This window comes from Acinonyx jubatus, chromosome A2 (genome assembly GCF_027475565.1).
Source record: "Acinonyx jubatus isolate Ajub_Pintada_27869175 chromosome A2, VMU_Ajub_asm_v1.0, whole genome shotgun sequence".
NCBI classification, from domain to species: domain Eukaryota; kingdom Metazoa; phylum Chordata; class Mammalia; order Carnivora; family Felidae; genus Acinonyx; species Acinonyx jubatus.
Window position 1 is genome coordinate 53,856,745 of NC_069383.1, and position 16,282 is coordinate 53,873,026.

General features: G+C 40.2%; 1 protein-coding gene across 4 annotated transcripts in view; it reads left to right on the forward strand.

Moving 5' to 3' along the window:
* The window catches only part of RAPGEF5 (Rap guanine nucleotide exchange factor 5), a 224,282-nt gene that overhangs the window by 118,340 nt on the left and 89,660 nt on the right, over positions 1-16,282 (forward strand). For 2 of the 4 annotated variants that reach the window (XM_027075113.2, XM_053218311.1), the window contains 2 exons: positions 4,427-4,552; positions 11,519-11,593. In XM_027075113.2, the coding sequence (XP_026930914.2) occupies positions 4,427-4,552; positions 11,519-11,593 (201 nt within the window). The remainder of the gene's footprint in view (positions 1-4,426; positions 4,553-11,518; positions 11,594-16,282) is intronic. The other 2 variants (XM_027075114.2, XM_053218312.1) reach the window with 1 other exon arrangement.

Consider the following 16,282-nt stretch of genomic DNA (forward strand, 5'->3'; position numbering starts at 1 on the left):
TCCCCTTTCCTGGCCCCATTTGCACACACACCCTCTTTTGTACAGGGCACTGCACTGGGGAGCAGAGAAAGATTAGCATTAATCCATCATACTACTGAATAAACAACCACAGGGCAGGTCCTAATGTCACAGGGTCATGAGCCGCCTCTCTCCACTAACAAGACAGTATGTTAAACACCGTGAGGATGATGTGGATGGAGAAAGAAGAAATTCTAGCTGGCTAACAGAAATGAATTTTGTAACTAACACAAACTTAGTCCTTGAAGTGTCAAAGCATTTAAAGGATGCTAATCATGTGTGTATAGGAATTCCCCCAAAGTTTCCTTTTCTTTTTAGTTTAAAGGAGGATATTTAACACCACTGATCCTCTTGTACTTTCTCTGTTATTGATTAAAAGTGCCTCTTCAAGATCAGCCCATATAGTGTTGTGTCAGGTTATGGGCTCCATTAAAATCCTGACAAACAGAAATATCCTCCAAGGAGGATGGCTAGGATGGGTAAAAGGATCTAACAATAAAATCAAGGGGGCCCTTTGCGATGCTTGACTGTCTGATTCTGCCTCCTCTTGTCCTGTTTCCTCTTAAGTCAGTGGGTAAACTACAGTCTGCTCCCTGTTTTTGTAAATAAAGCGTTATTAGAACACAGGTGTGCTCACTCACCTATTGTGTCTTCTGCTTTTGCACTAAAACTGCAGAATTGGGTAGTTGCATCAGAGACCACATTGCCCACTAAGCCTGGAACATTGACACTCTGGCCCTTTACAAAAAAAAGTTGGCCAAACTTTGCAACTGAAATGACCATTACATGCTTTCTTTTCTCATCATGCCTCCACATCTTCTCACAGGCCCTACTCTCAGCCGATAACTTGACTTATTTTTCTGGGAAATAGAAGCCTTCAGAAAGGAATTTCCCCATTTTCCCACTATGAAATGTGCCAGCCTACCTATTTACCCTGTACTTCACCTGCCCTCCTGTGTTGGTGAGTGACATATTCACCATTCTCCCGCTGAGAGTAGATCGTGATGGTCTCTTCGCGTCTGAAGGACACGACTCCTAAAAATGCCCTCTCTCCTTCCTGCATCCATCATCAAATTTCCCTCCATGATGGATGATTTCTAATAAAGATTAAAAGGCCAACATATCTATCACTGTAAACAAGCAAGCAAGCGATCACTCTTTAGCTAGTATCCTGTTGCTTGTAACAATTCAGAAGAGTTGTCACTCTCTTTTGAACCCAGGCTAATACAACTTCTTTCCCTACCACCATTTTGTTCCCCAAAAACCAAAACAAACAAAACAAAACAAAAGCTATATTCAAAGTCACCAATTATTGCTGTCAAATTCAGTGTCCGTTTCAATCCATCTTATTTGATATTGTAGCAACATTTGATACAGTTTTTCTTTGCCTTCTCCTTGAAACCCCTTCACTACTCCCCAGGGTCTCCTCCTGGAGCCTGTCCTTCTTAGTCCCGTTTCCTGACAACTCATCTTTCCAGCATCCAAACATGGGACTCAGTTCCTGGATTCCTTGTTATCTTTGTTTACATCACTGCATTGTAACCTCTCTTATTCCTCGGGTTTTAAATACTGTGTACACTGATGTCTCCCAAATTCCTGTCACCAGCCTGGACTTCCCCTCTGAGCCACCAAGTGGCCAACCAGGCAACAGCACTTAGATACCTCAGGGCTATCTTCCTCCCCAGTCTTCCCAATCTCAGTAAATGACAACCCTACCCTCCCAGTTGCTCAGGCTAAACCCAGTTGCTGCCCTACCTTTGGAAAATATTCGAATTCTAACCATTTCTCACCAGTTCCACCACTAAAAGTTCCAAGACTTCTCTTCTCTGAAAACCAGTCCCTTATGGGTCTTCTGGTTTCAGCTACTTCTCCCCACCCAACAGTGTTTTCTCAACCCAAAAGACAGGATCTTGTTAAAATGTAAGTCAGATGATGCCATTCCTACATTCAAAACCTTCTAAAGGATTTCCATTTCATTCAGAAAAAGAAACCAAACCCCCTACGCAGCCTGTATGGAAACAATGTGATGCGGTCCCACATCACCTCTTTGGCAGTTTCAGAGGGGGTAAGTCTCCCCCTTACCAACTCTGCTTCGGCCATGCTGAACAACAAGCCATTCTTGTTGCTTTTCCCTCAACATGCCAAGCACATCCAAGCCTCAGGGACCTTGCACTTGTATTCCTCTGCCTGGAACCTTCCTTGTTTCCTTTATTTTTTTTTTAAGTTGGTTTATTTTGAGAGAGTGTGTGAGGAGGGGAGGGGCAGAGAGAGAGAGAGAGAGAGAGAGAGAGAGGATGAGAATCCCAAGCAGGCTCTGCACTGTCAGCACAGAGCCAGATGCAGAGCTCTAACTCACCAATTGTGAGATCATGGCATGAGCTGAAATCAAGAATGAGATGCTCAACTGACTGAGCCACCCAGGTGCCCCTCTTCCTTGCTTCTTTGAGATTTCCATTCAAATCTCATTTTACTAAAGAATCCTTCCCTGACACACCTGTCTTTATAACACCTCCAGTCATTTCTTCTACTCCCTTGCCTTGCTTTATTTTCCATCGTATCATATCTTACCATCTGATATATGTTACATAATCCTCATCCCCTAGTGAATGTAAGATTCATGGCCTGTGGGGCTTTTTTGTTATGGTAGTTCAGTGCTATATTCCTAGAACTTGTAGTTCCTGACTTATGTTTGTTACTCACATAACGAAGTTACTGTTGGGTAAGTGAATGAATGAATAAAATTAGGAGCTGGGGGGTGGGGTGGTTATATATGGACAATATTAAAAGGATATAATAAATACTGGTGTTTAAGTATTTGAAAGATTGTCATATTGGATAAGAAATAGACCTAGTTTCAGGTGGCTCAGTTGGTTAAGTATCTAACTCTTGGTTTTGGCTCAGGTCATGAGTTCGAGCCCCTGGTTGGGCTCTGTGTTGGCAGTGGGGAGTCAACTTGGGATTTTCTCTCTCTCCCTCTCTCTGCCCCTCCCCAACTTGCACTGTCTCTGTCGAAAAAGAAAGAGAAATAGACCTAGTTTTGGTTGCTTTTAAAGGTAAAACTAGTTCTCATGGGTTGACGTTGAATGATTTCAGAGTTTAGTGTGGTAAGGGACTTTCTAACAGTTGTGGGTCTCTAACAGTGCAAAGGCTGTCTGAAGATAACCAGCGATCCCTGTGCAAGGAAGTCTTGGAAATGAACTGGAGGACCACTTGTGAGGGATGTTTTAAAAATAAATCGCTGACTTTGGTGGAGCAGTTCCACTTGCTGTCCCCTGGGAATCTGATTTGGGCCACGTGAAGGATTTTTTTGTTTCCTTCCTAGTTGTTGGAGAAACTGCTAGATAACAAGCTATCCTTGCCTGTGGGAATAGAGATGTAGTCATTGTTTGGCATGGATAGTCCCATTTCTTCAATACCCACTCAACAAAATGGGTATCTTTTGCACAAACTATGAAGAGCATAAGGTTGAGCATCCTTGTTGGCCCCTTCTCCATATTTGGTCCTCTTGCTAAGTCCATTCAAATCCTGTAGGTTGTACTAGATAAAACAAGAATCCAAAATTTTGATTGTTCCTGCCAAGAGTAACTTCAGATTTCATTAGATCATTTTCTGATATGTCACTATGAACCATTTTTTTAAAGAATTTGAGCAGGAACAGTTCATAATTTGTGTTATAATGAATACACTTGTTTTCTAATAAAAGTCCTAGATTATCCTCCTTCATATTATTTTTACTTAGGTACTTTGGCAAAAAAAATGTGATACTTTATGGATCATTTCCAATCCCTGATGACATTTTAAGCATTCTTTTTCCAGTTTATTTTTAATAAACTTTTTTTTTTTTACCATATTTCATGCGACATTGAAGATGTTTTGCTAATGCCCCATAGTAACTTTCCAGCTGTGAAAAAAAAATCGTGTGATCTTGTCGTTCACCGTGTGTTTGTACATGGAATAATCTGGTGGAGTAAAAGAATTAGGAGTTTGTGTACTGGTATTTTTAGTACTCTGTATCATTTCACCCTTTTTTGTCAGAGTGGTTCCTGGCTAACTTTCCCATGAGTTTTTAACCTCTTGTGAGGCTTTGCTTATGTAACAGGAAACGGGCTGTCAGGAACAAATAGTGGCATACCAGGAGCACACTTCAGTAGCAAATGACTTAGTTTGCTCTGCCCTTCACTCTCTTAAAGTAGACTGATACACGATCTCAACTTGAAGACTTTTGCTGTGGCGTTCCTAGGTTAAAATAATACAGCTTCAACTTTGCAAAGGCAAAATATTTTACCAAGACCATGCTTTACTCCAGGCGACAGAGGAGATGAGCTTATCATAAAGCGAATTTTCCAGTGGTGTCATGTCCTGGGACTGTGGATTTAAGTATATCTTCGCTTTTTCTCCAACTCTTAAGGCAGGAGTGATGTGCAAACTCCAGGAGAGAGATGACATCGGACGAATTGAACTGGTTCAGAAGCTGGCAAGAGAAAACTGTCAGTTTTTGCAGACAGACAAAAAGGAACAGGAGAAATCTGAACACGTAAGCCCTTTTTCTCTTGGGGATGCAGGCTTGAAGGGGTGAAAAATGTTTCTGCCTCATTGTATGTTTGAAGGAAAAAAATATTTTAAATTCTTTAGTTTTGTTTTTCCCCCCAAAAGCATACTCCTTGGTAAAAATGACAGCTGCTCAAAACTCTAAGCTAGCCGTTCATAACACTGGATTTATAAGAGAACTCTTCCCAAAAGTAAATCACATAGAAATATAAGAACACATGTAAGCAAGTACAGATGCATGTCTATTTATGATTTTGATTTGATGTCTTTCGAGTTTGACTTTGGGAATGTCAGCCCATCAGATAGTTTGTGGGGTATGAATTTTGAAAGTATATTCCTATGTACTTCTATGATGAGTCTGGGGTGGCTCTAGTTAGCAAACAGATGTATCCTGAGTTAGTAGAAATAAATGAGAGCAGAGTAACAGATTATAGATGCTTTCCCCGGAGTGGGGGAGTCAGAAGAAGAGTTTTCCCAGTATCTTCTGAATGTTTGTGTTCCGACAAAAGTTACACTGTTCAGTTGTAGTTAAACTGGAGGAAAGGGACGCTGTGCTCGGTTCTCCTGAAAGCCGTCATTCAGACTGAGCCTTAGAACTGAGATGCCTTCCGTCAGGCCAGGGCAACAATGGCACCACTTTCTTCTGCTACGCATTATTGTCTGCTGACTTTGTGTTATTGTTTGTAAGACTTCGCTCCCAGTGCTCAACTATCCCGGATTGCTCATGAAGGGGAAAATTCCTCAGTGCTTATAAACATGTCTCCCTCTGATTTTAATTTTCCCTTGGAATTTTATTTTCACCAAAGGGGAAAAATTGCTTCATGCCTTCTCTTCTCCAAGGCCATGAGCACAAATGTCAGATTTTTACTGAGCAGGAGAGGAGGTGAGATGTTCAAGCGTGGGAGGCTGTTTAGGTCAACATAACACATCTCTAACTGCAACATCACATCATAACAAGTGGTGTCTTGAGGGGGAGTATGATTAAGCACTTTCAAAGCCTCGTAACTGAGCTATTCAGGGGGACCATTGACTTTAAGTGAGAGTGGACATGTCAGGAGCCTTCAGTTCACTAGGGACTATTGAAAAATTCAGGGACTTGTTTAAATTGCTAAAAGCACCCTGAAGGATGACTCTGTCAAAGACTGACTCTTAATCTCCGCCATGTCCTTAGAATATTTGGGATTAGTGTGTGACTTAAGCTTCTCAAAACATTGTTCCTTTTGATTGATTTAAATTGGAAGAGCAACAGTTTTCATTTACCATATTTTGTTGATTTCAAATTGCATGTTTCCTCCACATTTTAGCATCTCTGAAATCAGGATAAGTCTTAATGATTGATCATATGAAAACACAACCTGGTTTAACTGTGAGCATTTATCTTTCCTAGTGGTCCTTAAAATGAATGATATGTATTACAGTGAATTGCATATTCAGTTCAGTGGAACAGCGACAGCCTGAGGGTAGGGCAAGAACTTTTAAAGTCAGACAGATAGAGTGCCACTTAACCACGGCTAGAAATCATCAGTCTTATGCCTCAAACAACTTTAGGCTTATTTAAAAAGATAGCTGTATTGCGTTTGCCTTGCATTTAATTGAATCCAGAATATTATAGTTACAGTTAATGAGACTATCATATCCTCTAAAAATATAAGTGAAATCTGAACTTAGTGCTGGTAATTGTAAAGACTTGTAACTTAGGATAGAAATTTACTGGTATAAGATTTACAGCTTTGCTTATGGTTATCTACTCTCTGTTCTCTTTAATCCTTCATTTTAAGATCGTAAAATAGAACACTAAGGTTTGTTACTTTTTGCATGAATGTCGTAATATGGATGCATTACCAGCTCTGAAGTACTTATGTTCCTGAGAGAAAAAAGGTGTATAAATAAACATTGGCATTATGGCCTTTGGTACTAGACCTCACCTACTGCAGTTTAGAGTAAGGAGAGGTGAATATTCAGGATCTTTCCTCCTTAGTGATGAACATAATCTCAGCCATTCTGCCATGTCCCTCCATGCAAGATGACAGCAGTTGAACTGATCTGCTCTGCAAGCTGATATTTATACAGGGCTCTACTCTATGGATTATTTGACACTAGATGCTTATACTTTTTGCAGTAATGTATTAGCAAAAAAAAAAAAAAAAACCCATCTGGTCGATTATCTTGCTCATTTACGTCTTGAGCATTTGATAGAGCTGTATACACATTGGCTTGCACTCTGAGTTCACTGTGCTCCCTGCCCTCAATCTCTTTTCAGTGGCAGTCATCTGCTGTGGCTCATGAAAACCCGGGGATAACACGCAGTATGTACAGAGGAAACGGTCATTTACTTAATGTAAACCTAGGCCCGCAGTTTCTTCTTTTACAACAGTAACAATAATGACCAAGCCCCGGAGTTAGATACAGATTTCCTTTCTTTTACGATTTTAAAATGCTTCAGCTACGTCATCTACCATTCCTGGGCCAAAGTTATTTAGGTAGACAATGGTGAAATTTGAGTTAGAATCTAAGTTACCCATTGATTTTTTTTTTTTAAACTAAACTACACTGCTTCTACAGTTCTAGAATACCACATCCCTTTAAATGCATAGGGCCAAAATGAAACAGCTCCTTCTTAAAGTACTACTGAATAGAAAAAGAATAAAGTTTTTGTTGCTGGCGCATCTTGTTACAAATAGGAGCTTAGAGCTTTCTGGGTAGGGCATTTCTAATATTTTCTTAAACTGGTCAATGCCATTATTATAAATGCATGCAATTAGAGAAACACTTCACTGTGCTTTTGCCAAGGTATTTCTGAAAGAAAAATATTTAAATGTATAATCAACACAAGTTTCTCAGGAAGCACTTGGTTTTCTTATTTTATATTAACAAGCTGTAGGTAAAATTAGGCAACGCTCATTACTAAGTGTTGAAAATTATGATGTGAGAACTTGAAGAAGGGGACAGAAGTTGGTTATTTCTTCTAAACATGATGATAGTGGGATTAACGTTGGGTCATCAACTCTTTAAAGAAATTACCTCTTATGTAGACATCATATTTCCCCATCTTAATCTGATTATATTAACAGAGGAAGGGGCACATGTTACCAAATGGGGACGTTCAGGCTTGACCTGGAAGGCTAATGGTCACAGCACAGTTTGACAGGGAAGAGCCTCGAAGTCACAGGACTAGCAAAAGACACATGACTTGAGCCCTGGGCGATTCATGGGGAATGAAGGGGAGTGGGCTGTAAGAGAGGTTACAATTCATTTGTGTAAGACCTCGTAAGGCACTGAAAGGAGTTTAGGCTTGCCTTTCTGGCAAAGGGAAGCCATCGATGAAGGGAAGTGTGGCACAATCAGGTGCGGTCTTCCTAAGATCTTTCTGGCATTGGCTTAGAGGAAAAAATAAGTGGAAAAGAGGAAAGTGTTGGAGAGAATCCTTAGAAAACTATGATAGTGAGTCAGTGAAAGGTGAAAGCCTGAACCAAGGTGGTAACTTGGGAAATAAGAAGGCTGTAGATGACAGGAGTCACTGAGATGGTAAAACTGGCAGTATTTGATGGCTGGTGATGGGGAGGGGTGCGGGGTAAGAATGTGTGTTATATTAAGCATTTTTTAAGTTTTTATTAAGGCTTCTTTGGTATAGTGGTAGACATAAGAATATTCTGTTTAGCATTAGAATGGTTGGCCACCTTTGGTGAAAAGCTACAAGACATTGACCTTGCTTTGTTTCCTTGCAGTATGTTTCAGGTGTCTGAGACACAGACACCTGAGTATATAGAGCACTCAGTGTTTATCTCCCTGGCAAATTGTTGGGTCAGGGTTCTGGCTTACAGCATGGGAACCGCATAAACCATCTTCTCATACCAGACCATTGGAAAATTCCTTGGGCAGACAGTCTCTGGTAGCCACAAAATTAACTGATTTTAATTTTAATAATTAAAATTAATTTAGCCAAAGCTTTGGCATTTCCTGCAATTATGTGTGCGCCTTGTTCAGAATTATCTGTGATTTTAGGGATGCTCTCTTGACCCATGTAATCTGAGTTGGCATTACTAAGCTGTTATTTTAGAATGCTCTTGATCATTTATTCATTCCATATACCTTTATTAAAGCTGGTGTCCTAGGGGATTCAGAATAACTATGGTGGCTTCTACCCTGAAGAAGTACAGTCAGGTGTAGAGAGAAGACAATGACGCAGATAACTGAGATATAAGGAAACAGTGTTGATAATCTCCAGAGAGATACACAGAAGTCAGAAGAAGAATTTACACCCAGGGAAACAGGATTCTCTGTTACAGCAGAGGTAAAGTGTGATGTGAGAGCTGGGCTAGAGCGGACTCAAGTCTGATGGCTTCTGGCTGCGTCTTCTCTCCCCAGTCATTGCAGGAGGCAGGGCTGATAAGGACAGGAACCTGGGACATCCAGAATCATGATAATCTCAAGAAAGAGGAATGACCAGGACCACCCTGCATGGAACAGACAGAACAATTACATAAGGAAGGGATGGTGGTGGCAGATGTGGGAAGGATAAAAGAGAATGCGAAGGTGCCTGCTTCGTTTGAGTCCTAAGTTAGATTTGAACAGCATGTAAATTGCTCATACTTTTGTAGCTGTGAAATAGCTGTATTAAAGAATATATCTAGAGGTGGATAGTTTTCTGGGACACAATGGTACTATTGCCCAGAAGAACCAAACTATTCCTAAAATGTAGCTTTGGTAGCGTATTGACTTGTAGTGTATACATGGCAGTAGTAGCTGCTAAAGTGAGTTCCTAAATTCTGAAGTGCAGAAATGTGGGTCTGTAAAATGTGTGTGAGAGCTCTGCTAAGCAGTGCTTCCCTAGGGACTCGGTCTATAGCCCTCCCTCTCCCCACCGGTTTTCTCCAGTTCCTTTGTTAAGACTGAGGACCCACCCTACTTCCTTCCCCTTTTCCCATTCACTTATGAAATATGGGTGGGAAGGGGATTTTGCACATTCTGAAACTTAACCTTGGCGTAGTCTGCTGCCAGGGTAGCGTCCCTGTCACTCAGCCTCAACCAGGATTTCCTTTTCCCTGTTTCCTGCAGCCTCATCCTGCAATTCTGCCTACGTCAAAGGCTTCCTTGTTCACAGATGACTAGGGGAGACCTAGGGTATTCTGGCTGCTGTCCCTCTTATTTCACCTATTAAAAGTTAGTCTCTGCCTTTTTCCAACTTCTCTTTGGTCTATTACTTTGTTTTAAAAATAAGGCTAAGCATAAGGTGAAAGCCCTCTTTTTACTCTACGTGAAACACTAAAAGCAAAAGTGGTTTTATCATTCTGTATTCAAACTTGCATTATGTATGTAGGCAAGTAAAGTTTAGAGCAACCATGGCATTACTCAAAGTTTATCAACAATTTAGTTTAACCAAGAAACTACTTAACTACAAACAGAATTTTGTAACATTATTGCTTAATAATGAAAGCCAGAATTCAGGTACATATAATGGGCAATTCATAATATGTTAAGTTGCCCGCCTGACAAACCGCTGTGTATACATGATGTTGTTTTTCTTAATAACAAAAACTTGACTTTGCGTTGGTTTCGTGCTAAGGTCCCCTTTCATAGGAAGGAGACTTATTTGAATGAATGATTCTAGTTCATTTTTGATCAGGATTAATATGGCCACAGAGTAACACAAAAAATGGTAGAAGATGGTTCATGCCTCCCAGAAGTTTACAAGTGAGCTGGGGGGGAAATTCACACATGGAAACAAGTAATCTCCAAGACGGTATTTATTCAAGTGTTTTACTACCGTGACAGACATTGAGAGAGGGAAACACCCCTGGTAAACACATTTCACAACTGCAGCAGCCCATGCTCCTCTGCATTCCACAGCAAGGCTTACAAGTGTGGTTCGCTTCCCGTGCTTTTTAAATTCTGGTTTGTTGCAATTATTTATTTATTTGTTTATTTGCCAGGAAAATGGCAGCTGAGCTGCCAGTGAAAGCGGCGTGTTCATGCTGTCTGGTGGAGCCATCTGCTCATTAGCTCTGTTTTTAAGTTCTCACAAGAAGCCTATTGCAAGTCCCGACACTGATTTTTTTTTTCATGAGTTTCAACGTTTTTAAAGAGAGAAATTTGTCATTATGGCATTTGTTTTTTAAAATACTCAAGTTTATTTTAAAAAGCCTAGTTAAGAAAAGTGATACTGGCTCAGTGAGATTTATCAAGATCATGTTCTCAAAGATCTTGTATTCCCCATGGGACAGATGCTGCTCCCTAGGTTGATGAAGTTCTTACTCTTAAAAAATTAAAGTAGTTGTGTCGTCTCTAAAATGTCTGAGAGGGGCACCTGGGTGGCTCAGTTGGTTAAGCGTCTGGCTTCAGCTCAGGTCATGATCTCCTGATCCATGAGTTCAAGCCCCACATCGGGCTCTGTGCTGACAGCTCAGAGCCTGGAGTCTACTTCAGATTCTGTGTCTCCCTCTCTGTCTGCCTCTCTCTTTCTCTCAAAAATAAATAAACATTACAAAATTTTTTTTAAATAAAACGTCTGAGAAATCATTAAAATGAGATATTGAGAATCAGGTTATTTTTCTTTTGTTTATGCCCTCACCCCCCCCCACCCCCTGCCTCAGTGGTATGTCTTACTCCAGACCCTGGACAACCTTGCATTCTTTTCCTTTCTACCCCCATCAAGGCCTGATCAGCATTATTGCTAATAATATAACAATATCATTACCTTCTAGATTGTTGTCTGATTAGGTAACACTAGAAATCTTTGGTAGTTTGGTTTCATTTTTTGTTCATAATGGATGCCTTAACACCAAAAGGTAGGGAAAAGATGCACAGACAGATGGACAGTCCTTCACAGACAGATGGACAGTATTTCATGACAACTGTGTACCACTGAGGCTTGGAGAAATAAGAACATGAAGAGATCTCAGGGAGAAGGAAGACATAGGTACCAACTTATAAAGTGCTTTCATTCCCGTGGAAGGTCCTGATACATCAAAGCCTGCAGAGAGCTAACACTGCAAGAAATTCAGAGGCTGAATTCACAGTTCTCTCTGTGGTAAGTGTTCTGCAGAGTGCTATGGAAGCTTGTCACAGGGGTCTAGGGAGACATGTATACGTCCCTGAGGAAGAGAGAATCTGAAGGGCCAGAGGCATCACTAGGAGAACTGAGGAAAGACAGGCATTGCTGGCAGATGAGGGAACACGAGTGAGGATGCCAGTGTGAACGGCTCATGCCAAGAGATGATGCTGCAGCCCCAGGGGCAGAACCAAGTGGCTGGGGCATGGCCGCAGGGGGAGGGCCACGGGGGCCAGAGGATGCAGAACCTTACAGGCTTAGCCAAAAATTGTGTGCTCCTAGCCAGATAGCTTTGAGCTCTTGTGAAGAATTTTATAAGCAAGAGAGAAGAAGGTGATTTACAGTTGAATTTTTGAGACTCCTCTGCTGCAGCGCCAGAATGGGTTTGCAGGAAGATGGGTCACACTCGCTTCCTTTTTTCACAGGCTTCTCTGTTGGTTTTACAGAAGCAGTCACCAGCATAAACTAAGGATTTCGTGTGAGGAGCTCCAGTCCGTGAACTTGAGCTAAAGTCCCTGGGAAGGCAGAATGTCCAATTATAGCTCAATTCTGATTCTTTAGCTTTACCCTAAAATACACCACGACACTATCATTTTCTTGAAAACGCTGGCTATGATTCAGTCCTGTTTTTATAGAAATGAATTTTGAGCTTGCGTGTCATGTGAATACTTTCTGTTAATGACATAAGCTTATATGTTCACTTTAAAAATACTTACTCTGTGGTATAATGTTTGCCTCATATTGATTCAGCCAAAGTTTGGTGATTTCTGAGTGATTCAAATACTTCAGTTGATAAAGATAAGGAAAAGAAATGTATAAAAGATTTCCATATAAGATGGAAAGAATTTTTTTTTCCTTTTGCAATGGGAAATGGATTGAAGGAGGATTCCATCTGGCATACAGCAGCCCTAAATGTTGTCTTAAGATAGCAAAAATAGAAGATTGCTTAAAATACCATAACAGAACATAACAGACTGCGGCCAAGTGTGCAGCGCATATTTCTCTGATAAATCATGTTAAATACCCACATTTTACTTAAAACATGACCATGTTCTTATTTTTCATTACATAAAAATTTGTCTTCAATTAAAAAAAAAAAGTCCATTCCATTACTGAAGCAGGAAAGGTTTGTTTTTTTTCTGTAGAAGTTGATGCTACAGCCCTTAGGTTTACCTGGAATAGATTTCTTAATTTTTCTGGTGGTTGTTGTTTTCCAGGATTTCCCTCCTATATTAAAAAAAAAATGGAGAAATAAGATATGGCATGTAGATTCATTTACTGTACATTTGTCCATAATTAAGTGAACAAGGCTCAACAATTTTAAGAAGCCCTTGTAAATGTCCTCTTTGTTCAGGTTCCAGGAATGGCTGGGCATGATTGAAGCAAGCTGAGTCAGAATAAAGGATTAGGGGCTCCTCGAGATCCAAGAAACACATAGAGGGAGAGACTAATGGTGATAATAAGACAATTAAGATGGCAGGAAGTGGCTTGGGGTAGGGATTTGTAGGGAGGCTCATGAAAACTTAATGAGTCATAAGAGCATATCTTGGTGATTGCAAAAGTGGGGGTAGGATAGAAATAAGGTAAAATTTTGGCCCTCTGTAGTCAATGAGGAGAGAGAATGGTACTTCAGACAGATGAGTCCCTAAACCTTTCATGATCTTCCCTTGGCTAGGATTTATAGAGGTAAAACAAGCTTCATATTGACACTCTTATGAATACAGAAGTCTAATGATCCCCAAATGGTGCAATGCATAATAAAATCCTAAACTGAATTTTATGCTTGATGGATGCTATCACTTTCTTGCTGCTCAGTGAACTTACTGTTATTACAAATTGGGGGATTGTGATGATGCGTTATTTTTTGCAATCAATCTGAGTATCCTGGAGTTTTCCTCTGAGAGTCATAGCCAATGGGAAGAACTTGAGATATCCTGTGTCCTGATTGTTTGGGTAAGAAAAACTTTCAATCAAAAACTGGCACCTGCTAAATAGGATTATAAAGTGTTCCTCTAAAATGGGCAATAAATACTATACAGTCCATTAATTCTGTTGGAAGTTTGTTAATCACAAGAAAAGTTTAGAAATATGTCCATTAATGATATTCTTCTTGTAAAAATAGATACCTTTTAATGTCTGTAATCAGAAGCAAAAAAATCATTAATAAAAATAATAACTAGAGATCTTTTAGGTTTGTTAGAGAAAGTTATAATTCAATCTTGGTGTTTTTATCTGTGTTCCTAAAAATGGAGTTTGTGGGGACGTAAAGTGAGGCTAGCTTGATTGAAATGACCTTTGTCCCCATAAAACATTTCTGATGAACTGCTTCTCCCCTATTTATTACCAGTTTCCCTATCAGAAAATTAACCCAGCAACTCCCAAAAGCAGGCACAAGCAATTTTGTCCGCAAAAAATAAATGGGATCATTCAGTTCTTTTCATCAAATATCCCTAGGGAGGCAGAGCTCTAAAAAATTATCTCAGTATTAAAACAATACTCAGAGATAACTCTAAAAACATGGGAACCAAGAGGGTAATTGAAGCCATGGAGATAATACTGTGTCCTCTAGTAATTTGTATGACTGGAATTTTAAAAGATGTAAGTGAACAGAACTACAAAATATAAAAATGGCAGAGACACGTAGCACACATGGCCCCAGTTGGTGCTGATGTAGAGCAACAGGTTTGAGGTTAAGGGATAAGCCAACCAAGGTGGTAAAGGGAAGATTTTGAGTGTGGGTGAGGCAGAATTCTGACTAACCTTAAAATCCAAGAGAAGAAATCTTGGAATGAAGCAGAGAGCCAATTTTATTCTGATTGTCTTCTGAGGAATATACTTGAATGCCAGATGCTTGTGGACAGAAACGTTTCATGACTTGTTGAACTATTAAATGCCATTTCCATTATAATTTGGCAATCAAGCCTGACTTTATCTCAATTTTAAGTAGATCACATTTCCGTCCCAACTCGGTAAATCTCAGATTCCTGTCCTTCAGTATTATTCATAATCTTGGCATAGAGCAGAGATCTGCACAGACCTGAGGAAAGTTCACCACACCCTGGAAAAATCCTTGTTCATAAAGATCAGAGAGCCCTAGGTGTATTCAACACCTGCAGCTGTTGTTTCTCTTGTTGTACACCCCCCACGCCTCTGCAAGGCTTGCCACTTTGGCGTCTTTGCCCTGATCTCTACTCTTACGTATCACATCTGGTGACTCCAGAACCTCTGGTGAAGAATATGGTGGAAGAAATTTTGCTAGTCCATTCTGGCCTAAACCTAAGTTTTTGAGACTACTTCAATCCGGAAGAGAAAAGCCAGAAATGGTGTCTCTTCCTTCTGAGTGACAGAGGATGGCAGGCTGCAGGCATAGCAGTCTGAGGGGCCCTAAAGAGAAGAGCTGGGTAACACAGGCTCATGGGAGACCCGGAGGGAATTGACAGTGCATTCCTTGGTTGAATGTGGTGACCTGCCAACGCTGGAGAATTCGGTCACTTACCTAACTGCGCTGAGATCTTCAGACAGAAGCCAGCATCCCTCATCAGACATTGAGTTTGTCTACCATTAGCAGCTGATCTCGGATTCCCAAGCCTGAGCTCAGAGACATGATGAGAAAGAATCCTAGTAGGTGAGGATGGGTGGCAGCCAAATAGCTATTCAGCTTGCTGCTGCCAGTAGTGATCATTCAGCCATTACACATAAAATTAACTTGGTTGAGGGCCCAATTTTTAAGCTCAGTAGAACTTTCTCCTTTTCATATATAGAGCAGATTTTTCAAATACCTGGCTAAGATTAATTCAGTCTTGCCTTCATTCATTAAGAAAAACATTTGTTGAGCACCTATGACCCAGGCACCACACAAAACAGAGCAGAGACGGGAGTGAGCAAGATCTGATTTGAGCCTCAAAGGCCCCCTCCCCTCTCTACGGAGGGAGAGAACAAAGATAGGAGACTGAAGAGGACCACCCTACCCACAGAAGAAAGGGGCATACTTTGAATAAGGTATTTGTTTCCAGAAAATTGTTACTTCACATTCCTGTGAGGCATTTGCTAAATTCAGCATCATTTTGTACTTCCTCGGTTAGGACCGGGAAAGGACATAAATCATGAAAGGCAAAGGTCATACTTCTCAAATCTTAAGAAAGTTACATCTTGTTGGCATTTGCTGTTTTCCCCTCCTCCCATGTGCTAGCTACGAAATACACTTTTTAAAATAGTATACTGTTTATAGTTTGGGGCCTGTTTTACTGATTGAATTTGCTTCTGAAAACAAGTTTCTTGAAGAGGTTATAGGTGTTTTAACAATCGACAGCAAGGTATCAGGCACCTTGCTGGAGTTTATAGCACATTTCTGTGGAAGATTTTTTTTTTTTTTTTTGGTTTAAAATTGTTCTACTGATTGCAAAAGTAATACACGGCTTTTGCAGAAAATTTAGAAATATTAGAAAGCTATAGGAAGAAAAATTTAGTGGGCAACCATGATTGTCCCTCACCTTGCCCAGTGTGTCAGTATATACATTATGAGTCTTGCCTTATGTTTTCGTGGTGTACTTTAATCACCCTTCAGTTTGGGCACAAATATGTTTACAAATTTTGCTGTTATAAATGATCTGACATGTACAACTCTAGAAAATTTTTTACCTAAATTTTTAAAATAAAGTTTGATTTATT